Below are 26,540 nucleotides of genomic sequence, written 5' to 3'. Positions count from 1 at the left end.
CACACTTCCCTCCCCCCCTCTCTGCTGTATACCAGCAACCATATAGGCCATAAAACGGAATATCGATTGTAGATTTCTTCTATATTCCTTTCGGAAAAAGAATTAACCGTTCAACCTGTACACACGTACGGGATATTTCTTTTCGAAACCCAAAGGAACATGACAGCCTTATCTGAGACTCGGGAATAGTTGTCGATAGTCGGCCTACAGAATATCGGGAACGGTTACGTGGTGTGTGTCCTGTTTTCCACAAGCCGGTCCATGACGTCGTTTCTACGGTTGTCCACAAATAACTAGCACGTAGAGAGAGAGACATGAAAAATGGGTTTTCTTAATTAGATTGTGTAATAATAATTTCCCTATGGAAATGGCGAAGATAAGCGAGAGACAAGGTCACGCACAGGTGGCGCGCATATGAATGGTTGATTGACCTCCCGTTTTCTTTCTTTTTTCTTATTCAATTCAATGTGGACGAAAAGGAGGGAGAAAAGGAGATGATAACTAAAAGAAAAAGGCTTCTCAAGGTTATCCGGTTCTGCCCAACGTCCGGCTCAATCCAGTTCGCATTCTAAATGGGAAAAACTCAAAAGTTATAACGAAAAAGATTTTACAATTAAATAGAAAATAACTAATAATACAATAAATAGAGTCTACAACGAACAGTTGTGCCCAACCTATAACGTCGATAATCGCTTGATTGATATTAGTTTCTCTGCGTAGACGAAAATGAGAAAATGAGAGAAATAAATAAATTTTTATTTTTTTGGCCGTTAGGGGTCGTGGCGGCGCTGCCAACCACCCTAAGCCGAACCCACCCACCCACCCACTAGAGACTAGAGAGAGAGAGAAGGGTGGGCTCTGGCCGTGAGACGAGGCATTCAGTTCTTGGTTGAAAGCCGTCGAGTGAACAAGTCGGCAATCGCGGTCCTCCCGTTTGTCGATTTTTTTTGGTTCGGTTTTCCCATAGCGTGGTTTATATATTTTATCATCATCCACCCACTTTTTTTCGGTTGATTTTTCTTTCCTCTTCATTTTTCTTTGCCTTTGTGAAGGGAAATTTCGAATCGCAATTTTGAGCTTTTCTGTCTCGATTTTTCCATAGCGTGCTTCGTCGTCGTCGTGTATGTGTGTGTGTTGAGTTTGCGCCCTTATCTCCCTACCCCAAGGAAAGGAAGCCAGCCAGCCCCCACACAGCAGTACTACTACTAACTCCACCGCCATTTTTGTGCTCTTGGGGTCGTCCAGCAACGCCCGTCTGAGAGTATCTCTCCACTTTGAGCTGCCGAGGGAAGACAAAAAAGGAAGGGGAAGCCAAAATGGAGTCGGGAGATGAAGCCAACAACGACTCGACGACCAAGGGTGGTCATCGTGGAAAGAATTCTACTACCAACAGTGAAGGCGCTAGCAGCAGCAGCAGCAACAGCTCTAGCAACAGTCACGGCCGCCCTCATCAGGTCGTGGATAATACCGATGCGGCGGTCAGTGCAGGTGCCGCAACTTGCCTCTGCGGCCATCGTTCGTCTGCTGCAGGCTCGTCGTCGTCGTCGTCGGCCGAATTGCCGCCCCTGCCAGTCATTTCCCTGACTGTGGCGCCTACCACTGGCGGCCAATTTGAGCTCAAAGTCAGCAAGCTCGAGACCATTGACAATTTGAAAAAGACAATCTCCAAGCGTCTGAAAGTGCCCAAAGAACGGATATGCCTCCTCTGGAAGGATAGGTAAGATATATTTCAATGATTTGCAATTATGATGATGATGATGTCGTCACCTTGAAACATCCAAGGTCGATTGTGGACGTTGCCCACATAAAATGGCGCCTTAGTTTCGGTCGGACCAATCTGTTTTTTCTCTCTCTGAGAGATGCAGGAAGGAGCTCGTTGGCCTATCGTCACGCTGATATCCCGACTGCCCTAGATCGTCATTTCCGTTTCAATTCCGTACCCAACAGTTAACGATGGTGGAGGACGTTGGATGGATTTTCAAAATGTTGATTCCACGAGGGTCAGGTGGTTTTGCGGTTTTCGTTCACGGGGGGGAAAGAAATCACGACGTGAATTTTTTGAAAGACCCAATCGGCCGTATTGGTGTGTGTGTGTGTGTGTATCTCGCGGGAGAAAATCTCCTTTGTCCGGAAATGGAGGTTGAAAAAGCTCCCCTCATCCGCCCTGATGGGGGGTATGCATGCACCTATGGAAAATCATGGGGGGAGGAGATTCTGTACGGATGGGTTTGTCGAGGTCATACCTCTTCCGCCATCTTTGACCCATCGTTAAGGCCCTTTATCTAAAAATTGTTGGTGACGTCACACCATTTTTCCACTGCCCTTACAAAAATTGAACACGTTCATTCTTCCGGTTTACCATTGTGTCCTTGTCAGAAACCCCCTTTTCTTTTTTGGATTCGACCGAATTTTTGCAATGCACTTTATTTAAGTGGATAATTGAGTGATGCAAGTTAAAAATTACTCGATTCAAAAGTCCTTAGTACGAGTAACATTTATCTCATCAAGGTAGGCAGGAGATATGCTTCAAGTCTGTCTGACGTATTCGCTAATCTGCACGAGCGCGTGTACGCCATTGGGTTTACCTTGGCGGACCAAGGCCATGCACACACACACACACAAGTTTTGACCGCGCTAGAGTTACCAGCCCAGCCAGTGTTGAATAGCGAAGGACATTTAAGCTTCAACCGAATGCTATATTTATATATATACGTGCTATAGACTCGGATTTAGTCAGGGATCATTCAAGGTTTCAAACCGCACCTGTATTGAGTGATTGTCCAGTTGCCTTTGACGTGGATATTTTTTTTTTCTTTTTCTGTGTTAACCATATTTTTTTGTTTGTTTGATTTAGACATTTGCGGGACGGAACACTGCGGGAACATGGAGTTTGTGACGGAAGTCGACTGACACTTTTGCCCAGCGTGGAAACCGGTCTGTTGGTAAGTTGTTTTAGATCAATTCATCTTGGGCTGACCAGTGGTTGCTGCCAATTGAGAGTCAATGTGTGTGTGTACGTTAAGGGAGATACTTGTTTCAAGGTGTTGAGAGAATGGGGTGTTGTTTGAGAAATGTTGTTCGTCCTTGGACGTCGTCAGCTTTCTTCTCTTTTTCAAGAGTTTCTATCTGTAGAAACTTAGAAAGCTCCCGTCTATCTCGAGTTATAAAAGTGGAACCGAACATTAAAGCGTTGAAAAAATATCTCCGAAGCGACATCTTTTCGGGGTAGGCCAACACACACAGAGAAGATATCAGGTCAAAACTTTTTGAGAAAGGGGAGTCAAAGCCAGAGGAATAAGACGCCCAGGGCGTCATTTGAATAGCCCTCTCTTAAGACCATCTGCTGGCCACCAGTTGGGTAATTGAAGGTCAAGAGGTCCTTTTTGTGTGTTGTGTTGTTGGTGGGGGCTTTGGAAACATATCTAATATTATTTCCCCAAGACGTGTGTCCAAGGTCCCCTTTGTTATACACACGGCGTGTAGAGAGCAGGGCCACGAAAATATTGTTATACACTTCCCGTCTTTCTAAATGCAGAGATGGAGGTAAAGATAGCAGCAGCTGAGGGTTGGTCGCTGTGTGATCGATTTGGAAGAATGTTTGAAGCAAAAAAAAACCCCGTGGAAAAAAGAAAAAGAAAAACTTTTCTCCCCTCTTTTCATCCAAGACCTTACCGTTAAAATGGCTGTTGAGTTGTTGTAGAGAGAAGGGACGGTGCCCCGTTTCTTTTTTTTTCCCAGTCGACCTATTTTCTATTTACCTTCTCTTTGTAGGGTGGGAGGAGCTTAGCTTGTCGCCGTGGCGGCCAGAGATTATTTTTATTCCTTGTGGGATGACCCATTGAATTAGAAGACGGAATTTCTCTTGTTTCTTTCGGAAAGATTGGCATGCCGTTGTGTAGGGGAATATAGCGGATTCTCTGCCAGAATCACCTCCTTTATATTAGAAACGAGAAAAATAGGGACGGCCAACTGTTGTTTTGCTGCTGCTACTGCTACGTACGTAGCATTTGATTTTGTAGCTGCTGCCCTCGAGCCCCTGTGAAACCTACTACCCTAGCCTGGGCTGTAGTATTGTAGCAAGCGAGCAAGCACGCCACGTCATCAAGAAAAAGAAGCGGCGACGTCATGGACGCGGAAGTTCCCTCCTTTTCGTGTTGTGTTTTCTTTTCTTCTTTTTTAAACAGAAAACACGTCACGCGTTTCTGCTTTTATTTTCCTGGAGCTTCTTCTCTCGTCTACTACCACTTGGACTCGTTTCTTTATCTCCCATTCGCCTCTAGGCGTCTGAACTCGACATACTATTCCCTATATGAAATTTCCGGTTCTTCTTCCTCACAATCACGTCCCGGGAGTTTAAGTTGAATTTGTTTTTCTCTTGTCTGTCTGTCTCCTCTCGTCAAGGGGGGGAATAATAGAAAGAAAAAAGTTGGAAAATCATTTTGCATGTCGGGGCAACAAGAGGTGCAAGTAGAGGGACTAGGACCAGACCCTTAAACCGCGTGACCGCTTTCAGTAGTGGCTGGCTGGGGCCGGCAGTGCCGAGTTCAAGGGGAGGAGCTTGTATATCTGGCTGGCTGGAATACAATGTCTGTAGGATAGAGAAGAATGGGAGAGAGAGAGAGATAGGGATAATAATAAGTAGGGAGTAGAGTCGAGTTTTGTAATTCCGTTTTTGGGGTCTTCCCTTCTTCTTTTGCCTTCCATCTTTTTTTTCGTGTTAAGGTGGGGGGCCGCTCTACCGTTGCCGCGGCTGTACGGCAGTCGTTGGTCTATACTGAGCAGCGTGTCCCGTTGTTGTTCTCAAAAGAAATCGAGGACACTTTGGTTTCCCGAACCAAAAAAGAGAAGCGCCACACAACCTTAAGGCTTTGGGGAAATGAATCGATTGAAATGGCTATAGAGGATCACGCAGTTGTGCCGTATAACGTAGAGTCAGTCCCAGTTATCTGACCAACTCCCCTCTTCTTTGGTCATGAGATTTTCCAAGCTGGTGGAGAGAGAGTAGACCACAATGGCCCTTTTTTCCTTGTGTGACCTTTCAGCCTGCTTTTGTTTTTTAAACTTTTTCAAATCCAGAATTCATAAGGGCTAGCTAGTCTAGTCTAGTCTTTCAGTTGGATCGGCCATATTTGTGACGGAGCAAATATACACGGTTGGAAAACGAAATCCCTTGCTTCCGAGAAGTCCTAGTGGCATCGGTTGCCGTGGGAATGATTTGTTGAGGATGGAAGAGAGACAAGAGAGATCGACCTGGATCGATAACTGGCTAGCGGCCATCCAGCTCAACTGGAACAAGGGACACACACACACACACAAGGGCGATATATGGTCGATATTGCTTTTCTACATAATACGTTTAGGTCCTCCCCTCTAGAAAACCTGACAATGTGACGGAATTTCTCTACTGGGCACAAAAGAGTTCTTCTTCCGTGTTGTTTGTGTGTGGGGTGGTGGTGACGCCCAGGTATTATTGATGTTTGGTCTCCCCTCTCTGTTAGCCTAGCACTTACCCCTACCTCAATGCCATCAAAACCCCCTGACTGCTTTATTTTTTTTCCAAAAGGGGTCGAAACCAGAATTGAAGTGAACCACCGAAGCGGAGCCCTGGCCCCGTGTGTTTTTTTCTCTGTTACAAGAGAGAGAGAGAGAGAGAGAGGTCATTGGACCGTTGGGTGTGTGGGAAACAGGTCTCTATGGCCCATGATTATGCCGTACCTACACTGGATTCGTGTGGCCATAGAAAATGTGGTGGTGGGGGGAATGAGGAAGATAGTTACATGTTCCCCTTCTTTTTTAGGGTTGTACCATCTATTTTCTTCTACGATGGAGCATTTTTGATTTGTTATTAATATTCGTTTTTATTTTCTTTCAACAGACTCAACGTCCGGAACAGAGCGTGATGCAAGCACTGGAAAGCCTTAACGACAGCCAGGTAAATATCTATATATACAGTATTTCTTTCTTTCTTCAAATGTTCATTGGTAGAAAATCTCGAAAAAAACTAAAACAAACTGTATCTGGGTGTACAGTTGTCTCTCTCGTTTGCTGACACATCCGCTGCGACCCCCGCAACGGTTCTCTTGTCATTTCTTCGTAACGGTTGTGTTTCTCCTTCTTTGTCTTGTTTTTGCTCCATGGTAGATGTTGTTGTTGTTCTTCTTCACTCTGACAGAAGATTGGGGTCACACAACAAACATTCAAGGCCACGTTTTTCCTCCTCCTCCTCTTGGCTTTTTATCTGTTATTGCCAAAATATTGGCAAATTGGTCCAAGTGGTGGTGGTAGTGGGGATCTCCCCCTCTACTCTTGCAGGAGGGTACGACAGGTCAAACTTATTTTTCAACAAACAATAACAGCGTCCTGTGTGGAAAGAAGAGTAGGATTTCAATCGTATCTTTTGCCACTCGCTTGTTTTCGTTATACGAAGGGAGACCCCGGCAGCTACAAGCTAGAAAACTCTAAATGGGAAACAGATTTAGAAAGCTTTTTATTATTTCTCCCTCTGTCCAATGGAGAGAGAGAAAGAGAGAGAACTGGTTTTTTTTTCTTCCTCCTCCTTCTCCTCTTCATCATCGACTTCCTCGTCTACACACAACGAAATCACAAGGAATTTTATCGTTCAAGTTTAACCGTGGAACCGGGATGAAGAGGAATAGATGAAAACGAAGAAAGAAGAAGAAGAAGAAGTGTAGGCGTGGTTTGTTGTGTGTGTGTGGAGGTTTCTGTCCTTGGGTGGATGGTGTTTTTTCGTGTGGCATTGGAGGCGGCCATGGAAGAAGACGAACAAGTCAGTGAACCCCTCCAGGGTCTCTCATTTCCAGCCGGACCTTCGCTCACGCGCTACTTTGGTTCTTTTCAAAAGAGAGGGGAGAGAGAGAGAGACTTTTGATATGGATCGGGGACGATATTTCCCATCCTACTCTTGAGCACAGAGGACGGGCTGGTGGCCGGGATCGGGCTGCGCTGGCGTGACCGTGTGTCGCAAGTGTCTGGTGTAATGTTTTGGTCGGCAGCCAATGCGCCTCGGCCTTTTTGTCTCTCTCTCCCCTCCCTCTCTATCTCTCTCTCTCTTTCTTGATGGAGAGGGTGTCTGTTTCCATCCGGAGAGCAGAGAGCTCCGCACAGTAACGACTCCTTGCTGCTGCTGCCGCCTTCGTCTCCCCATTTTCTTTTCTCGTGTGTTCGTCGATGCCTCCAGGCTTCGTCCTCTCCGCTGTACCATGGCCAAGGCCGGGACCAGGACCGAAAGAGAGCTGAGCTCAGCTTTAGCTCTTGTATATACCCCCAAAAGTTGTTTCTTTGTCTTGCCACTATCCACCTTTTTTTATTTTTATTTTTTCCCTCCCCAACTCCTTTCCAAACACACACACACACACAAAAAAGAAAGAAAGAAAGAACAAAGCAATGCGGATTGGTGTCCCTGTGTGTGTGTGTACATTTCGTGACTTTAGGGTCAGGGGCGGTCACTTAAAACCATTTCCCTCCCGAAAGAAAAAAAAAACGACAAATATCAAATAAGCCTGGGAGGAATTTCTCAATCGAGTTTCAAAATTTTTTCACTTGGTGAAGCCAAAAGTTTTTCTTATCCAAGTAAAAGATGGTTGCCTGGTGGTGGTGGTGGTTTTTGAAGGAAAAAGGGAACTTTTTATCTCTTCTTATTTTGGGAAATAGTTTGGTCAATATGGAACGTAAGACTTTTCGTCTCAGGTCGGGCGTACGCTTAAACACGCGCGGACAGATGTTGGATCGAATCGTCGCTTTTCTCCTCGTCCCCCCCCCCCCTCCCTGCGTAACACCTTCTCACGGAATAATTTCTATTCCTCGGCAAACAGACGGTGAGAGGCTCTCTGGTGGATATAACTTGGAAAAAAAGACCTTGGCTTGGCTTTTTTTCGTAATAAAACCTGGAAAAGAGGAAAAGGAGACTCGAGGAACGTTCCATTCGGCTGCTTTTTCGAACCGTAACAGTAGACAAAGAGGTCGATGGTGGTTGGTGAGCGGATGGAGGGGAGCTGAAGAAAAAAAAGGAAACGTTAAGAAGAAGAAGACGAGAGAGAGAGAGAAGGGGGGAAAAAGAAGGCCGTGAACCGAGTCCTCCATTATGTGCCCGAAACAAAAAAATTTCTGTTTTTTAGCCGCTAGGCTTTTCCCGCTACGTCCGTCTGTGATGTACAGAAGAAAGAAGGTGGAGGGGAAATCGAAACAGCTCCAACAGCCTAGTGTCTTTTTTCTCTTTCCTCCCTTAAAAATAACTCGAGAGAGGAGAGAGAGAGAGAGAGAGCGGGAGCGTCGAATTGTAGAGAGGAGAGAGAAATCGTTATCTTTGGAAGTTTCGTGAGTTTACAACACTGGTCCCTAGTTACGGAGGCACAAAGAGACGACGGCTAGGAGGGGAGCCAGTGACTCTGTACAAGGTCCTTTTCATCTTATTCAACAGTTCTTCTTGGTATATACTTCCTTCGTCAAGGTTTTCCCCATTCGGCGCACAGAGTTTGGGCGCAGCTCGGAGGGGCGAGAGAAGGAGGAAAGGGGGCGCTCTATCCGCTCCGGAGTAACAAGCGCCGCACTCTGTAAGAAACATGATGGAGCAGAGCTTCCCGTTTCACACGGGGAGAGAGTCTCTCCCCATAGCAAAACCGTTGCCCAATGATTTTTTTTCCTTCTCGTCTTTGGACCTCCACTAAATCCGCCAACCTTTAAAAATAGGACCCGGACCTTTTTTTTTTTCCAACTCTACACTCACACACACACACACACCGTATATAGAGCTATTGAAGGGTCTCTCTCTCCTTTTGTGGGTCTCCCCCCTCTCGTCAACCCCTGGACTTTGGACCCGCGTGTGAATCCTGACCCTGTTTAGATTCTCCCCTCCTTGTATGTCGAAATGAAAAACCGTTAGCATTACTTTACCTTACCTACATTACATACAGGTGTAGAGAGAGGGGAGACATGAAAAGAAGAACAAGATTTGATGCGAAAATCACACATTTTTGTTCCTCCCGAGAGGGAGAGAGAGAGAGATGCTTTAGACAATCCACGTCATATCCGTATGAGATGGAGGACGCTGCTCCTTCCCCCCTCCGGGTTTGTGTGCCGGGCAGGGCGGGCGGCTGGATCGATCCCTCTCGGGCTGTGTATGTCTCCTTTCGTCCTTGTGTCTACTGGAGAAGGAGAAGAAGAGAAAAAAAAAAAGCTTTTTTCCATTGATTTGCGCGCTCCGACTCCTCCTACGCGCTCTTTGACGTCGACGACGCTATGGTTATTTTTTTCTCTTTTTCGATACGAGAGAAAAGAAGAGAGAGGGGGACGCTGTAAAGTAAAAGTCGAAAGCTGCGGCGACTATCGAACGGATGGATCGGTGAATTTCGAATTTTGTTGGCCTTTTTACTTCTGTCGTAGACGAAAGCAAAAGAGAGAGGGAGAAAGGACATCATGTCACCTCTCTAACACATTTTCGATTATGACGTCATTTTTTCCGCTTGAAATTTTTTTTTTTTTGCTTTTTATGGGAGAATTCCCGGTTGTATTTGAACAATTATGATACAGACAAGGTTTCCCTGCTCGATAAGTGAGAGGTTTAGAAACAATGTGTATATTCTGAGTTGTTTAGTTCAAAGGGGAGGGCGAAACATTTTAGCCGGTTGAGAATCTGGGTGAAGGATAAAAAAATTGGCTAAAAAAGACAGCGAGAGAGAGGCAGGCAGAGAAAAGTGAACTTTCTATCGGCCATACATTTCTCTTGAAAAATAAAAGAAAGAAAAAAACCCATTGACATACATCTAGAAAAAGGGGTGATTGCTTGGCTGTCTGGAATCGGCGGTGGTTGACGGGCTGATGATTTGAATTTGTTAGGCGAAAATGTTGTCGTGTCTGTTATAGTAGCTAAGATTGAATTTAGACCCACCCAAATTCTCACGGGCGCAATCACAAGTCATGGCAGTCTCGTTCCTAACTTTTCCACATTTCTGATTCAATTCATTTCTTCACTCGAGACACCCTTCACTCGTAATAATCATCCACAGTCCTTGCTTCTCTTTTTAATTACGGACGGTATAAAATGGCATTGTTGTTTCTGTTGCCGCAGTTCCCTTTTTTCTTGCGCAAAGGTCGAACGTTTAGACAAAGAGCTATTATCAATATCGTGACGGGCCAAATAAAAAGAAGAAATGTCTTTATTTTTCCAAAAGTATTCGGGTGGGGGGTAGAAAAAGAAGCCGTCAACGACTTGCGCTCTCGCGGGGTCGCCTCCATGTTGGATCGATTCCGGCCATCGTGTTCTTCGATTCAACAGCCGGAAAACTTGTTTTTCTTTTTATTTCTGTTTCTTGTGTGAATGTGTGTGATCAATCAAATATGATGTAATCAATTTTTAAATTTTCCTTCATTTTTTTGTTTGATTTAAGGTGAACGATTTCCTGTCGGGTAAAGCGCCGTTGAATTTGACAATGCGCCTGGGCGATCACATGATGTTGATCCAGCTGCAGCTCTCGGCCGTGGCTCCGACTGCCTCGTCTTCAGCCCACCGACGCCCAGCCGTCAGCCATCATCAACCTTCGACCTCATCATCATCGACCAGCAGTCGATCCGCTTCCTCCACAATGGCAGAGAATAGCAGCAACAGCGCCAGCACCCCGATACCTAGCACTTCTTCTTCTTCATCATCAATATCGTCGTCGTCGTCTGGTCTGTCGGCCATGTTGAACGCTCCCCTCCGCCAGACGCTACCCACTCCACCCCCATCGAGGGCTCCTTCTCCCTCGCTCCTGGCAGCAGCGGCAAAAGCAGCCGCCTCCTCAGCATCTTCTGTTTCGATCCCGTGTGCGTCACCGTCGGTCGCTTCGGTAGTTCCACCCATCGTCAAATTGGAGAAGCCATCGTCGTCGTCGTCGTCACTGCCACCAACACCACCGACAGCCGCCGCCGCTGCTGCTGCTGCTGCCACTAATAGCAGCGCATCAGCTGTTCCTCCTCCAGCTCCTTCCATTGGTTGCGGCGTGGCTGGATGCGTCGGATGCGAAACGTGTGACATGCGGCCCGTGCTGGACACTAGGGCCCTGGCCGAAGCTTCGCGCAATCTGACGCAGACACTCAAGCAGCTCTCGTCCGAAGTGCTCACCTCCAGAAGCACCAACGTAAATGATTTTGCCCCTTTTGAATTGGCCAAAATGGCGACGGAATTGACGTTTTTTCTTTTCTAACCCAAACAGGAAAGTAGCGGACGGAGTCGTCGTCGTCAAGGTGCCATCATCGAGAGCATGCATCATCACGGCAAAGGTGTCTACTCGGGCACTTTCTCAGGTAAAGAAAACGGAAGAGAAAACGAGGCTACTACGTGACTGACGTCGTCGATCTCTCCCCATTGATTTGCGGATGGAAACTTAACATTTTCCCCTTGGTATTTTTGTCGCGTCAATAGGTACATTGAATCCAGCTCTGCAAGACCGCCAGGGCCGCCCCAAGCGCGACATTAGTACGATTATTCACATCCTCAATGATTTGCTGTGCGCCACACCTCAATATCGTCGCGTGTTGAACGCTCACGCCGCTGCGGCTGCGGCTGCAGCTGCCGCGGCCGCTTCTGCCTCCTCCTCGTCGTCGGCTCCTTCCGCCCAGGCTGGTGGTGCATCATCTGCCAATCAAGCCGTCCCCGCGGCGGGTTCCAGCAGCCGACAGACTCCCACTCCGATGGAACAGGACGACACGGACATGGCGGCTGCAGCTGCGGCACAAATGGCGGCCGCTGCCGCCCTCCATCGCAAGAATCCGGGTAAGGCAGGCCTGCCAAACCTGCTACTCCTTAGAGGTGACATTTTCAAAGTCAATGCGACAAAAAGGAGCGGAGCGAAAACAAGGAAAACTCTATGAATCCATCTCGCCACCTCTGTATGTCAAACAACGTGAATAACCGGTTACGTTTCTTTTCTTTTCTTTTTGTTGGTTCGATAGAAGAGACTCGCCGACTAGCCGAGGAGAATCAGGCGACCCGCGGCAAACTGGAACAACTTCGTATGGTGATGGAGGAGCGTCGTGCCCGTCGACGTGCTCGCCGGGAGGCAAGAGCCGCCCCTTACAGCACGGCCGGCAACTGGTCGTCCAAAAACGGCGGAGGAGTCGCCGCCGCCGCTTCGTTGGTCAACAACACGCTGACTGGGTGCGGCGCATCAACAACAACAGCAGCAGCAGCAGCCGGTTTTGGCGGTGTTCAAGCCCACGCAGCCAACGCCACCACCACTACAGCCCCAGCCGGATCTCTGGATTGCGAGGCGACAGCCGCCGCCGCCTCTTCCGACAGCAGCATGGACACGAGCGACGCTAGCAGCACGGCCGAACTGGTTCGCGAGCTCAACACGGAACCGGTGGTCGCGTGATAACATGATTTACAATGTGCGCAGAAGAATTGAATGGAATGGAATGCATGGCGAAGATTTTTGGCAAGCCCACCCCCCGCGAACGACAACCGTTTAACTCTCTCAGACTGTGACGACCACACTCCTCCTCCCCGCCACCCCTCATCAACCGAGAGAGATATGCTGTTCGTGCCAGATTTCAACGTGTCCGCAAAACGCGATTTTTCTTTTCTCTCTCTCTTTTTTTTTTTTAAATTTGATTTCGTAAGAGTTAAATGCCAGAGGGTAAGACTCGTTGAAATTCCGTGGGATTGATCCTCCTCCTCAAACTAATTTTTTTTTTAAAGAATCAGATGACGTCAAAACCACACACACCCTCCCACCCTACGATAGGGTTTTCTATTTCTCTTGTTAGTTTGTGTCGTCTGTAAATACCCCGCACTACGTGTGTAGTTTTTCCCATGTCGTTCTTTCTCTTCTCACTAAGGAAAAAAAGGAAAAAAAAAAAGTTTGAACGCTGAAACACTTCGTGCTTTCCCTTCTCCTACTCCCGTTCGTCATCAAATTGTGCTGTCGCCCACAAGAAACGGGTGTTTCCACCCACTCTGCGAGGCTTTGATGATGATGAAAAATATTTTGTTCTCTCGTGTCATCCATATGTGCACTGTGCCACGTCCTCTTCTACTCCCCCCCCCCTCTCAAAAACAAAAGAGACAGACTTCCGCCATTTGCGTATGTGTTTGAATTTTTTATAAATAGTTCCCCCCACTTATTTCAATCATTTTTCTCATTTCTTTTTTTCTTAAATATTTGTTCAATTCGTCTCCCGATTCCCACCGTTGTATGTCTTGTGTGTGATTGGGCCCGTTTAATATGTGCGTGATTTCTTTCTCCTCCTTTTTTCGGGAAATTCCCCTCCTCCATCGTAGTAACGACGACGACGACGATGTCGGCGGCTCGATGACACAACAATTGTCAATTGGAGACCGCGGGTCTAATTTTATATACATATTATATATATATTTGTCTTGTGTGTGTGTGCGTGTGTGTATCTGTGCGAATGAAATTTGTGTGTTCCCCCATTTACAACAATTTCCTCTGCAAAGAAAAGAAAAATGAGAAAAAAAAACTTTCCAAAAAGACGATCAATGGGGGGAGCAGGAAAAATAGGTTTTTCTTTCTTCATAATTGTACGGGATTATAAAAGAATTTCATCGCGGGAGTTATGGCTGCATTTGTTGGGTTGAATTGTTCGTCTTCTACATGGAGTGATGCATTAACTAGGATAATTTACAAATTTTGTTTCCTTCACTTTTTTTTTTTTTAAATTGAAGATGAAAGAGAATGGAGATGATAGTTTTGAATTAGGTAATTAAGGTTCGACTACTCGTATGTTTGGCTTTCCCTCCCCTCCATTTTTTTTTTGCTATTTTTTTCGTCATTTGTATAAAAACGAATGAAAACAGTGTAGTCCTTTGGATTTTTTGATGTCACGATTTTTTTTTCAAGTTCCATGTGACGTGGTTCGCAAAATTTTTATTTGGTATTTTGGATTCCTTGATTTAGAAATTGAAAAAGAAGCTTGTGTTTGGGTTGGAAAAATTGATTTTGAAATAGAATGAAAAAGGCAACACTAAAATTTAAATCTTTTAATGATGGGATGGAAAGCATTTTTTTTTTCTTGTGTATTCGTTAAACTTGAATTGGCGGTTGAATTTTTTTTTTCGTAAGTTGAAAAAGGTGAAATAGAAAACAAATTGGCGTTAGTTTCTCTGCTTCTAATCCCTCCCCTACTTTAATTTCTTATTCCCTTTTCTTTATTGAATTCGTTCTTTCATAATGTATTTTGGGGCAATTGTTTCGTATTTGTCTACCTAAAAAGTGAGAAAGAAATAATAAAATGATTTTGTATGTTGAAACGGAGAGAACAACCAAGGAGAATGATCCCGAATTGGAAAACAAAAAAATCCCAGAGTAAAACAGAAATCATCTTTTTTTCTAAATATAATTCACACACACACACAAACAGAAAACCCTCACAAATCTCCCGAGTAATGAAATATTTTCCCCTATTAAGTAATAATATTTTTCAATCACCATAAGTTAATTCATTTACTTCATTATTGTCTCGTTTCTTATCAAATGAATATTTGAGTGTGTTTGTGTGTGTGCAACCGTGTTTTTGTTTGACGATCTTCTTCTTCGATCGGATGTGATGTCGACGTGTTCGTTTGTTCACGTGTATTTGCTCTCCTTCCCACCATTTTATTATCTCTTTTCAAACTATCTCTTTTATTTTTAATAATAATTCGATAGTGCGTCTCGAGTTTAGTATGTGACTATTGTTTTTTGGGGTTTTTTGAAAAAAACAAAAATAACTTCCTCCCAACCCCCCTCTCTTCTCCCAAAGTGACCCCCGCATTGTTGAATGCATTTGTCGCTTTCGAAGTAAAAAAGAAAAAGAAAATGAATGAAACACAAAAAACCAACAAGATGAAATAAATAAATAAAAAAATTATTAAACATTTTTACTTTTGTGTGTGTGTGTGTGTGGTGAGAGATTGAATTTTTCGGGTTTTTTTTAATTGTTTATTTGTTTGTTATGTCACAAGATAGAGGACGTCAGACTAAAAATAGACCGGTGATTCCAATCAGTCTGCGTCCAGGCGCAGGGAGTGTGTTCCAAAATGGGATTCTAAATTTAAAAATCCTGAGGCCAGGGAAATTTTGAAAATAAAATGCAATTGAAAGAAACAAAAATAAAATGGTGGATGAGAAAAGATGGAACGGGAAGAAGACGGACAGCAAAGAAGCTCCTCTACCCAGAAATAAACGGGGCTATAACGGGGATCCTTTTGGAATCGAAAAAGAAACGAGCGTGCGGGAATTATAACCTTAGAAGCTTTAGATTTCCCCCCCAATGGCCGGCTCGGACTGCAGTAGGAGGTTACACTTCCGATGTTTTGTCGGTGATTGATCACCGGCCTTGTTTCCACAATGCAAATGGACTGTCTGCTCACTGTTGGCGGCTTTAGCATGACAACTGTAAAAAAAGAAGGATGGATGGGGAAGAAACTACTTTTTAACGTTTCTGTGCACTCAATCGTCAGTCCTAGACTTGTGTAACGGGGTGTCGATAACGTTAACGGTCAATGTCTGCGGCGGATGGTCCGAAACGATATTACGGAAACGTTTCTTTCAAAAGATATGCACAGACCGTTCAACTACGCACCCCCATGATCTAATCATTGTTACGTCACATCAAGCAAGATTTCAACCTAATAAAATAACGCATTTTTGGGCCTAGAGGCTCGAAAAGATTTTCCAACTGGACTGTTATTATTGTTCTTTTATGTAGGTCTGGAATATAGAAAGTTTGAAGGGGATTTGGAATTATATATTAGATGACCTACTAGCCAACGAACGTGGACTGAAATGCCGTTCTCTATTCCACGCCGACGTTTTTTTTTATTTTCCATAGAAAATCATATCACGAATTTTTGAAAACGTGAAAGGCTGTCTGACTAATGGATTTCATACTAATAAACCTTTAAGTATATAAACAAACTTTTTTTTCTTCCAAGAAATAAAATTTTTTTGAATTACAAAAAAGTTTCGACCACATCATGGTGTAAAATGTTTCGAAGAAATTCACGACAGACGTGTCGACATTTTTACATTCACTTGATTTACTATTCTCCACCGGAAGTGTAGTTTTCTGTTGGTTTCAGTTTCAGTCGCCATCTGTTGCAATTTTGTTGTAGGGGGGGTTTTCATTTCGACACATTGTGCAAACATTAGCTGATTTGCTGTCAAGTCGAGACTGTTTCCAAATCATTGTGCCTCAGGGGGTTTATGTCCAGACAGTTTAACTCCCCTTTTTGCGAGAGTTCATCGAGATATCCCTTTCAGTCCTCACGGTCTCTTCAGCTGACCGCATGGTCGAGCAATTATCATAAGCTAAAATAATTATAGTGTCTATTGTGAATCGTCTTGGAACGGCTGGCCTTTTTTTTTAATATATTTTTAACTCTTTGAATATTTACAAAAAGGATACCTCGTGTGCTCTATTGAATATTCATCATGCAGAAAATAACTTCAGCCACGGCTCGGGTAAGTGGACATTTTTCTTTTTTCTGCCAGCATGTCGGCCATGCTTGTTTGTGTACCAGCAGCTTTGAAGCAAAAGATTTTCGACAGCCAGCAATCAATCTCGCTGGCACTGATTTCACAATTCAACTATGGCGTCTCCCCTGTGTGTGTGTGTATAAATTGAAGCCCAATTTCAATGGAAGTTTCCTGTTGCTCTCCATGTTGTTTTTTTCCCTCTCCCACACACACAGACATTTTCGAGTGCTGTGATTTGTTTGATCAAGTGTTGTTAAAAAGGAAAAAAAGCAGAGGGGAGTTGAACAGCCAACTACTAGCCTCCTTTAATCATCTCCATATCAAATGTACGGCTTCTCGATGGATTTATGAGTATGTTAACCGTCATAGAAGAAAAATACCGGTGGCTGCAACAGCACAAGTATTTTGGCTCCCCATTACAGAATAATTCCTCCCCCAGCTTTTTTTCCATCCGCCATGTCTTTCGGTATCCTATTCATCGGTGAACCGAGGGGGAAATACGATTTCACCGTTGACAATAGACGACGACGACGGAATGCGCCTTTTATCCTCGTTGTTGAGCGTGCATTAAAAACCGTATACTTGATGCATTGTCCGCTCCTGTTTGTGTGTGTGATTTGGCAAGAATGGATCATCGCATTTAACTAACCCAACGATTCTTCTCAAATGAACTTAACGAATATATCGGTTGTTGGTTGCAGTTTTATCCAGTCAAACTGTCGATGGAAGTCAGTTTCACCACTCATTCGCACATCATCGGACGAGCTGGCACCAATATCAACACGGTCATGAAAGAAACGAGCACCAAAATTCATTTCCCTGACGAAAATCGCGTTGCTGGTGAGAAAAAGAGCAACGAGGTGACCATTTCAGGAGAGTTGGTCAATGTTGAAACGGCTCGTCGTCGTATTCGTGTACGTATAGACTTATTTCTTTCAATATTTTTTGTAGATATTTCCGGTTTGCGTATCCAGCTGTGACATTCTTACGATTTTGTTTTTTTGTTCCAGCAGTTTCTGATTCCGATCGAGTATGTTGTTGAATGTCGGACGGAAGTGCTGGATTCTTACGGTCGATCTGCCTTGGTGAAGGATTTCGCCATTCTGTATGGGGTCTTGCTCCGCTTGAACGAGAAAACCATGGGTTCCTGCTCCCACTGTTCGGCCACCATCCGTGGAAGCCAACATGAGATTGGCAGATTGAAAGAAGCCGTCAATCACCTGATGAAGTTGAATCAAAATCTAGTATATATACATGATGTATAAAATACCGAAGAAGTGAAAAGGGTATTCAATGTGAGTTCTTTTCTTTTGACAGGAAACCCTCGTATCTATGAAAATGGAATTCTCGTCTGATCAGTTGGAAACGCTCAGGGCAAACTTCAATCTACTTGAAGCAAAATACTCGACAGCGTTCATGACGTTAAAACTAACCAATCTGGGGGAAGAGCATCAAGTTGTCTGGATAAGAGGTAACCCAATCAGTGTTTTATTAACCAATTTTTATGAATCAAATTTAAAAATTCGATAGGCTCTGTGGATGGCGTCTATCAAACTAAAATGGCCCTGATGGTAAATCACTTTTATTTACCCGCATGATTATTATGGATTTACATGTTTTTTTCCTGTTTAGGAATTTCTTCCTATGAAGCTGATGTTTCATGTCCATGCTATTCATTTGACCTTTGGTGTCAACGAGCGAAAGTTGGCTAAACGTTTGGACGTGGCGGTCAAGATGGAACCGAGCACCAAACCGAGCAGCTTTCTGCTTCAGATCATCAGTTACGAAAAGAATGCAGGTATGTATGCTACGCAACCGTTAGCCCAGTCTCCTATCATTTAGTTTGTGACTGTTGGTCTACAGGCAACATTTATGAATTCCGGAGACAAATCCTACGCCTTCCCAATCCCAACGGACTATCCCCCATCGGATTCCCGCTCAGCTTACCCAGAGTTCAAGAACCCGAACGTACTTTTCGTAAGGAGTTTTACATTTTTGAGTATTTTAGGGTCTAACTAATAATGAGGTGGAAAATTTCTATCCTTCGTCTTGATCCTTTGAAGTTCCAGCAGTTGGGAGTCGAACTGTTGTACAACAACCTCGCTTCCGTGAAACCACTGAAGAAGTTTACCAATCGGGCGGTCAAAGAGCACACTCAAAACCTTTGCTACCATCTAGTGGGTCATCTTCGAGACTATTTCTTAATAATTTGAATTTTTTAAAAATCTCATTTGGTTCTCACGTGTGTTATTTACTTCACAGACGAAAGTGTGAAGATGCCGGCCTCAATTTGCACTTTAAAATTTGACAAAAACTCTTATCGCCAACTATGCCAGCTACTGAAAGAGTCAGATCTATTTGAATATTGTGGTTAGTTGGAATATTATGATGAACAATCGAAAAATTTTAAAATATCAAATATCATATGTCCTATTAAATTGCTTTAAAATTAGAACTATTTCTTGCAAATGAGGTGGATCTGGCCATGTTCACTACACTGTCTGATGATGATCTGAAAAGCATCGGAGTAACCGCATACCGCCCACGAAAATTGATGCTGCATGCAATATCAGGTGACTTGGTTGAATTTAAAAAGATCATCTCTTCGGTTTTTTTTTAATTATTATTCTTTAAAATCTTGTTCACTTGTTTAATGTTTCTTTTTCTTTTAAGAACTGAAGAACTTGCCAATTAGCTGTGCCGTTGAAGAAAACTCGCAATTTTGTCAGTTGTAAATTTCACCATGCGACGGTTTTACTCGTTTTGACACAGAACATCTGTATCCTGATTCCTTTCGGACTGCAATAGTTTTTTATAACTATTCTCTCACGTTTTATGCGCCGTTGTGCAATCTCTTTTTTTATTAATTTGTTTGACTGTAATTCGGAGGAAAAAATGCTTTTCCGCCCTTGATTCTATCATGAGTCAAGTTATCTTCTTCATTGAATTTTCATGCTGCAACCTCTTGTATATCCAGACAATTATCATATATAATAAACACGAAACATTTTCATAAAAGCGTGTAACACTATGATTGATTTTATGGCTAATGGTGGACTCGGTGCCTCAGTGGAAATCTACGCCTGCCCGGAAACACTCGAATAGACAGCGAAGGTTTGGATGTCGGTTAGCATCAACCTTGGCCTGTTGGCAAATGCTGACGACAGAAAAATATTAAACGATCAAAAAGGTTATTTTTTATTGTTAAATTGGTTTCCCTTATTCTTAAGAGAAATTTCTGTTGAATTCTTTAAGGAGATTAAATTAATTATGGTTCACAAATGCCGGTGGTTTACGTTTTGATTGAAGTAAATCGATTGATCAAGTTTCACTTCCGTGTACTTTCTTCAGCACTCAATCTGTTATGGCCGTTTCAAAAACAAACACCGACTCTATAAGCTTATTATCGAGTGGGAGTAATTCACCGACATGGAGAAGTTGTAGTTATTGTCTTAACAAAATATTCAAAACATCAGCAGAATTTACAAGGTACAATACAATTCATTTCAGCAAGTTATAATTAAGTACTTTTATTTCTAACCTTGTTTTGTAATAAATCTTAGACACTTGAGAGATGATCATTGCAGTCAGGAAGGTGGTTCATTTGTTTGTCGGTATGGCTATAATGGAGTATGTACATCATTACCAGTTGAAGGGGTGAGCGATAGAGACTATGAAGACCATGTTATGAAACACCATGCTAAAACACAGGATGGAAAAGATGCAGGTATATTTTCTGCATTATAAATGTGATCACAATTTAATAAACTGTTATGTGATACACAGGCATTTTGTGTGGGATGACACCTTCTCCGCTTCAAGGGCATCTCTATAGATTAAGCTTGCTGTCAGATGGGCCAGCTTGGAATGTCAATGCAGCTTGCCAAAACATGGCAGCAATTTTAAATGATCCAAAAAAAGGGAAACAGAAGGATTTCTTTACTAGAACATGGGGCGATGGATTTGTAGAAAACACTACTATTCCTGAAAGTCTCCTACTACCCATTGTTGATGAAGCTTATTTCACACCATACCTTAAGAAAATTTCCAAAAGATACAAAAAGTCTTCGAAAAAGTCCAGTGTAACATTAGCAACTGAACAAATTACAACAAGATCAACACTGAAACCCATTGGTAATCCAATTAATTCAGTAAATCCTTTGATTTGAAGAAATATTTTAACCAAACTTTTTGTTTTGAACAGATGGAAATGAGGGTGACTTTAGTGTTATTCCACAAACTTTCTTGCAGCCTACATTTAACCTAAGCCAACCAGATACCTTTCACAAAGTTTTCCCCTTCATCAAAGAGTCAGGATTATCGCACGTTTTGGGAACGGGGAAAACACTCCAAGAAAAACTGAGCTATTATTTGGACTTGATAGAGATGCAAATAGCTCATCAAATTTCTCATAAATCGGAAGACTTCTTCCAGGCTGTTGCTTCGCATGATGCCGTACGGGAGGAATTAGGCAAAGCGCTGACGGCAGTTAAAGCCTTAAGACTCAAAGTCAATCATGTTGATGCTACGCATGTTCAGGGGTCGTTGAAAGGTGTGTTCAATATCATTAATCTAATTATTGAATTTATTCCATTTTTCTTTTAATTCCTCTCAGTATTACAACGGCAAGTTGCTCGGCAGAATTATGCAATTGTTTATCGTAAACTAAAACTAATGGCGACTGTGCATCAAACCCAGCCGACTATACAGCTTCTCCTCTCTACTTCTGATTTCGTCGGTGCGTTGGATCTTATTGGGACCACACAAGAGGTCGTACAACAAGAACTGATGAGCATTCACTGTTTCCGTTATCTGAGCTCACAGTTGAAAGAAATGGAGAATCTTATCGAAAATTTGCTTTCAAACGAGTTTGAACGCCTCACTACCGCCGAACTTAATCGACCCCTCAAAGAAGATGTATTAGTTACAGAAGAAGATAGATTGACTGCTGTTCTCTACGGCATGTTACGACAGAGGCGTTATAACTTCATTGAATTATTTAAAGGTACTGCTTGATGCACTTTTTGCTAGTGCCGATGTGACTGATAATCATTTTTTCCATTTTAGATGAAGGATTGACCGCCATGAAAGCCTTGATGAAACAAACTATTGTAGAAGCTCTTGCAGCCAACGACACCGATGTTGAAAGAGGTTCTATGCTCTACGAGCAGCTCAAGCATTTAAACTTTGTGTCATGGACCAATTTGATGCAGCGATGTATGACAAGTTTGAAAGCTCTGCTCAACCGCATTCGTGCCATTCATGACATCATGGCCCTTGTACTTGCCACGGAAACAAGCCGTCAAGAAGAGGTATTTTTCTTTTCAAACATCATTTGAACAAATGATTGAATCATTTTTTATATTGAAGGTTGTGGTAACTGAAGATGATAGACAGAGACTACAGCAGTCATTAAAAGAAATGATACAGTCACTTTGTGATTCTGCACATGATCAGTGCGGACGTCTTTTATCATCGCGTACCAAAGATGGGGCTTTATTAGAAAGGGTTTCTTCCCAGGAATTTGTGGCTCTGGCAAAGCTGATAGAGACTTTTGTGTTGGATTGTCAAAATATAAGTGGACACAAATCCATGGGTTTGAGATTAGCATTTCAGGTAATAATAAAACTTCATGTTTGTAATGCCGAATAACAACACGTTTTGTTTGTTTGTTCCAAAGGGTCAAGCTACGCGTTTCGTTCAAAAATTCCACGAAGAACGTCGTTCTAAATTGGGTGCTGTCTTGGACAGTGAACGCTGGAGGCAGGCGGAAATAACACCGGATATCCAAGCAAATGTTGACAACTTTTTCGGTTCACCTAGTGATGCTACTGCCGCCCCATTCAAAAGCCACCCTGTTTCAGAAAAGATTATAGTAAGAGGCGAGTCGTACGTGGTGGTGGGTGCAGCCTTATTCTTCCTTCCTCAATTGTTGGAGTACTGCAATTGCGTGGACAATCTTCCGACAGCTGCGCCAGATTTGCTCACTCGTTTGGTGGAGTTATTAAAAACCTTTAATTCCCGCACTTGTCAATTAGTGCTAGGAGCTGGTGCTCTTCCTTTAGTTGGTCTGAAGACTATTTCAAGTCGTAATTTAGCACTTGCGTCACGCAGTCTGCAGCTGATTGCTTTATTCATTCCATTACTCAAGGCCCACTTTGAAGAGAGACTTGCACCTAAGCAGAAGACAATGATCAAACATTTTGATCAAGCTCTTAAGGTACTAATATTTCAGCTACGAACTTAATTACACGGTATAAACGAGTAATTTCATTGAAAATTACAGGACTTCACCGATCACATAGCGGAAATTGAAAATAAACTTCTCACTCTCTTAAGTGAAATGGCTGAAAGTTACCTTTCTTCTTGGGAAATTAAGCCTCCTGTCCCTTCCGTTGCCTTTCGAGCGATCAGCAAACAAATGGCGAAACTTCACGAAGCTATCAATCCCATCTGGCCCAGCAACGATGTCCAAAATTTTTATAGTAAATTTAATGCCTCCCTTAAAAAATCATTGCAACATCATATCTCCAAGCATGGTGTTCAAAATAACGGAGGCCCACAGCATGGGTAAGGATCAATAATTTGATTTCATATCTAAAATGGGACATCTTTTTATTCATTCTAATGATTGAACATATAGACTGGTGACGTCTGAGCTGATATTTTACGTTTCGAGTCTCAAATCTCTGAATGTCTTACGCGATGATGAGACAGTGGAAGTATTTTCAAAAGATTTATGGAACGTTCCGCGATGATTCGATCTCGACTGGAGTTTCAACTTCTTGCTCGTCACACCCTTCTGCTGCGATAGACCAAATGAAGCGACTTGAATTGGACTTTTTTATTCTTAGCCAGTTCGCTTATTGATCGAATTTTCAATGAGTGCAGCTTAGAGCACAGACAAAAGAGCAAGCTAACGCATTTCTAGTCGTCTCTATTTTATTTGTTGTTTTGTTTTTGGCAACTCAATGTAAAAATCAATTTGATTCTTTACGTTGCACGAAAAACATATTTCCATACAAGTTGCCAATCGCGAACTATCATTGCCAGGCTGGAAATATTTTCTGCCGGTTGACTGGCTTATGGGCTTGTGGCAGTAAAAGTTATGTTGCAAGTCACTTGATTTGTAGTTTTACATAGTTAGTTGGGGTTGCAAAGAGAGACGATTATATCCTGTATAAAAAAATATACGCATCGATGAATTAAACATCGATGTAAAAGAAAAATATTGTTTGACTGTATTTCTCTTCTATCGTTTTAAATATTTCGTTGAAGTTAGCTTTTTGTTTCGCTAGAGGGCTTAAAGTTGGAAAAAACAAGCAGACAGCGTGTTGCAACGCTAATTCTCATATGCTTTTGCGCCTTCCAAAGTCCAATTTATTTTACATGTCCTAGACAGTTTTCGAGTTTCAATAAGTTCCAACAATATTCTAAACATGGATTCAGATTTGTGTACAATTTACTGTGGGAGTCTATCGCCTAAAGTTACAGAGGAAATACTTCATGAACTTTTCTTACAGGTAATCCCGCCTTTTTCATAGTAAACATAAATATAACTCATCAATACTTATTCCTTATTTTCTCGTTCGTTCATAGGCGGGGCCCTTGAAATGCGTAAAAATACCCAAAACTCCTCAAGGTGAATCAAAATTGTTTGGATTCGTCGAATATCAACATGAATGTTCAGTGGACTATGCTATACAACTCTTTCACCATACTACCCTTTTTGGTCAGGAACTTCAACTTAAAAGGAGGAAACCAAATAATCCTGAGCGGGTTCCCAGTTTATCATTTCCTGGAATGCATCGTACAACCAGCCTTCCAATCATGATGAACTTCCCTATGCAGCCACATCCATTGTTTTTTAGACCACCATTTATAGCAGGTTTCATGAATCCACCAATAAACATGCTCAACTTTGGACTTGGAATGTCACCAGCTGTCCCACCGATGCCTACCCACATCCGCTTTGATGTTGAAGGCTTACCAATAACAGATTCCAACCTTATTCCAGCCATATTTCACGGACAATACAAAAATTCATTTGTGGCACCACATCACAGCACAGGTATAATTTTAGACCTGACATATTAATCAGATATATTTACCATTATTTTTTCCTGTTCCAGTTCGATCAAAAGAGAGGCATCAAGATTCATCTACCTCATCAAATCAGGATGTCAACAATAAAAGAAGACATGATAATCACAACAATGGTAACAACAGCAATCATTCGTTAAATCCAGAGGAGAAAAAATCGAAATATTCAAATTCAGAGAAGCGCGAAAGTGTCCAAGATGAAGGTCAATATCGATCAAGTAATTTTAGAGAAGGTAGGCGTTATCAAGGAGGTGACCACCGATCGAGTAAAACAGATCATTTGGAAGTTTATCAAGATGGTAAACGTCACCGCGGGGATGATCATCAGCGGAGCAGATCTCACCACGATGATGGGCATCAACATAGCAGATCTCGTCGCGATAGATCTTATAATCAAGATCGGCATCACAATAACTATTAAACAACATGACCTCTTTCAGTGACAAATAGTTCAAATAATTCGGGAAATATTTCCTTGTGCTGTTTTTTGTATTGTATTAATGAATTGTGCGTTTTTCAATACCTACAAAATCGCCTGTTTTGACTCACCTGAATCAGTGTTTTCTCAAACGTCTACCTTTGTCACTACAGCAGCATTTCAAATGGGAAAAAAAATCCATTTTTAAGAAATAAATACCGTCGCCCATGTATAACATGCCAATTTAATTGCCGAAAAGTTTTCAAGGTTTTCTGAATTGCCGAGTTCAAGTTTTTAACGAGACAAGTTTGATCAGGACCATTAATTAACATTTTATTTTCATCCTTTTATTAACACAAGACTCGGAAGTTTAAAAATTGTCTGAATGTTGACCTCTGAATCTATCAAGGATTCTTGTAAATGAGAGGTTAGTGAACGAGACAGCTTTGAAACATACAAACATCACCAGACAAAATTCCGCGTTTCCACCACGTCCACGGCTGCGACGTGCTTTCGAAAATCAGACAATCCAGTAGTTACCCAATAGTTATGGAATCCTCCGAAATTTCGAATAGTTTAACTGGTTGAATGAAAGTTTTTGTCTCTTTGATGCTGCCTAGTTATGGCAACTTTGAAATAGTTAGGACTTTGTAAGTATTTTGCATGAATGTAATATCAACTTTTGGTCGGTTTGAAAGAGAAGGCAATTAGAAACCTCATTAGCTGTTGCACTGCATGAAGTTATGCAAAAATTTTCTTTAAGTACGTTTACCTCATGTACCAGTTATTTGCAGTTTCCAATATCTGTCGGCAAGGAGAAGAGCAATAAAGCATGAACTGGGTTGCCGTTAAATTTGTTGTAAAGTAAAGTGCTGCTGTAAACGCGATAACTACAAATTTTAAAGTTTTCTGCGATTTTTAGTGCGACCATTCCTAAACTGTGCGTAAGTTAGTTTTTTGGTGGAAGATGCATGGATTTTTGCACACAAAAAGAAATTTGCAAGACAACGACTTAAAAATAATTACAATCAGCTTAAAAGATATTGCCATATTGGTTGGTTCAATCGGCGTTGAACTTTTGTCCGGCCTTTGCCCCTACAGACATATGTGCGCAGTTTAATATTAAAATCGCAGGATTTGTTCCCCCAGTTGTATGCCTGGAACACAGTATTACTACGGTTCTTCATCGTAGCTTGACCATAGAATTTTTAATGTTGATCTTTCATGATTTACCGATTAACTGAACATCATTTAAAACTTAGAATCGTAAGCTGGAGCTTCTCTGAACAATAGGTATATACCCTATGATAGGGTAAAAAGTAAAAAAATATTGATAGGGACCCTATCGATATTTTTTTACTTTTTAAAAAATAAAACAAACGGATTATACAAAGACAGAAAGGCGGTGAATGACCACTACAAGAAGCTGATAAATTAATTTTTAATACAGCTTACATTATTGGGGGTTGTTCACCCTGAAATAAGGATAATGAACAGCAATGTGACAGTCAGGAAAAAAATAAGTTATAGAATTTCTGACAAGA

At 42.4% G+C, this 26,540-nt stretch overlaps 3 protein-coding genes across 6 annotated transcripts; all 3 read left to right on the top strand.

Annotated features, from left to right (window-relative positions):
* Positions 1-861: 861 nt before the first annotated feature.
* Positions 862-14,818, top strand: LOC124329308 (midnolin homolog). 2 transcript variants are annotated; one of them, XM_046788336.1, is made up of 7 exons: positions 862-1,717; positions 2,855-2,942; positions 5,876-5,932; positions 10,404-11,132; positions 11,208-11,298; positions 11,417-11,767; positions 11,947-14,818. In XM_046788336.1, exons 1-7 carry the CDS (start codon positions 1,317-1,319, stop codon positions 12,366-12,368), a joined length of 2,139 nt encoding a protein of 712 aa, XP_046644292.1. In that variant the 5' UTR covers positions 862-1,316; the 3' UTR covers positions 12,369-14,818. The 2 variants fall into 2 exon arrangements, with proteins under 2 accessions (XP_046644292.1, XP_046644291.1); XM_046788335.1 differs by having other exon boundaries at positions 864-1,717; positions 11,417-11,803.
* A 1,185-nt stretch (positions 14,819-16,003) lies between these two features.
* Positions 16,004-19,493, top strand: LOC124329361 (protein bicaudal C homolog 1-like). Its single transcript, XM_046788417.1, has 11 exons — positions 16,004-16,460; positions 17,177-17,389; positions 17,489-17,719; positions 17,793-17,946; positions 18,006-18,046; positions 18,108-18,273; positions 18,339-18,452; positions 18,539-18,652; positions 18,738-18,845; positions 18,929-19,048; positions 19,149-19,493. Exons 1-11 carry the CDS (start codon positions 16,431-16,433, stop codon positions 19,208-19,210), a joined length of 1,353 nt encoding a protein of 450 aa, XP_046644373.1. The 5' UTR covers positions 16,004-16,430; the 3' UTR covers positions 19,211-19,493.
* A 65-nt stretch (positions 19,494-19,558) lies between these two features.
* Positions 19,559-25,228, top strand: LOC124329360 (vacuolar protein sorting-associated protein 54-like). Of its 3 annotated transcripts, none has more exons than XM_046788414.1 (13): positions 19,559-19,665; positions 19,731-19,964; positions 20,039-20,202; positions 20,262-20,609; positions 20,680-21,027; positions 21,091-21,480; positions 21,543-21,787; positions 21,846-22,091; positions 22,156-22,695; positions 22,762-23,045; positions 23,119-23,998; positions 24,075-24,546; positions 24,608-25,228. In XM_046788414.1, the coding sequence occupies exons 2-11, from the start codon at positions 19,840-19,842 to the stop codon at positions 23,231-23,233; spliced, it is 2,805 nt and encodes a 934-aa protein (XP_046644370.1). In that variant the 5' UTR covers positions 19,559-19,665; positions 19,731-19,839; the 3' UTR covers positions 23,234-23,998; positions 24,075-24,546; positions 24,608-25,228. The 3 variants fall into 3 exon arrangements, with proteins under 3 accessions (XP_046644370.1, XP_046644371.1, XP_046644369.1); XM_046788415.1 differs by having other exon boundaries at positions 19,570-19,964; positions 24,075-24,117; positions 24,213-24,546; XM_046788413.1 differs by having other exon boundaries at positions 19,570-19,964.
* Positions 25,229-26,540: the final 1,312 nt, after the last annotated feature.

The sequence above is a fragment of the Daphnia pulicaria genome, chromosome 3, assembly GCF_021234035.1.
Source record: "Daphnia pulicaria isolate SC F1-1A chromosome 3, SC_F0-13Bv2, whole genome shotgun sequence".
In the NCBI taxonomy this organism is placed as follows: domain Eukaryota; kingdom Metazoa; phylum Arthropoda; class Branchiopoda; order Diplostraca; family Daphniidae; genus Daphnia; species Daphnia pulicaria.
This window is presented reverse-complemented; position numbering and strand designations above follow the sequence as displayed.

Coding starts and splice junctions, on each gene's coding strand:
- LOC124329308 (XM_046788335.1), top strand. CDS start 1,317: ATGGAGTCGGGAGATGAAGCCAACAACGACTCGACGACCAAGGGTGGT. Junction 11,299..11,416: donor CTACTCGGGCACTTTCTCAG/GTAAAGAAAACG, acceptor TCGCGTCAATAG/GTACATTGAATCCAGCTCTG. Junction 11,804..11,946: donor AAACCTGCTACTCCTTAGAG/GTGACATTTTCA, acceptor TTGGTTCGATAG/AAGAGACTCGCCGACTAGCC.
- LOC124329361 (XM_046788417.1), top strand. CDS start 16,431: ATGCAGAAAATAACTTCAGCCACGGCTCGG. Junction 17,390..17,488: donor CGGCTCGTCGTCGTATTCGT/GTACGTATAGAC, acceptor TTGTTCCAGCAG/TTTCTGATTCCGATCGAGTA. Junction 18,274..18,338: donor CAGTTACGAAAAGAATGCAG/GTATGTATGCTA, acceptor GTTGGTCTACAG/GCAACATTTATGAATTCCGG.
- LOC124329360 (XM_046788414.1), top strand. CDS start 19,840: ATGGCCGTTTCAAAAACAAACACCGACTCTATAAGCTTATTATCGAGT. Junction 21,481..21,542: donor CTTCATTGAATTATTTAAAG/GTACTGCTTGAT, acceptor TTTCCATTTTAG/ATGAAGGATTGACCGCCATG. Junction 22,092..22,155: donor GTTTGAGATTAGCATTTCAG/GTAATAATAAAA, acceptor TTTGTTCCAAAG/GGTCAAGCTACGCGTTTCGT.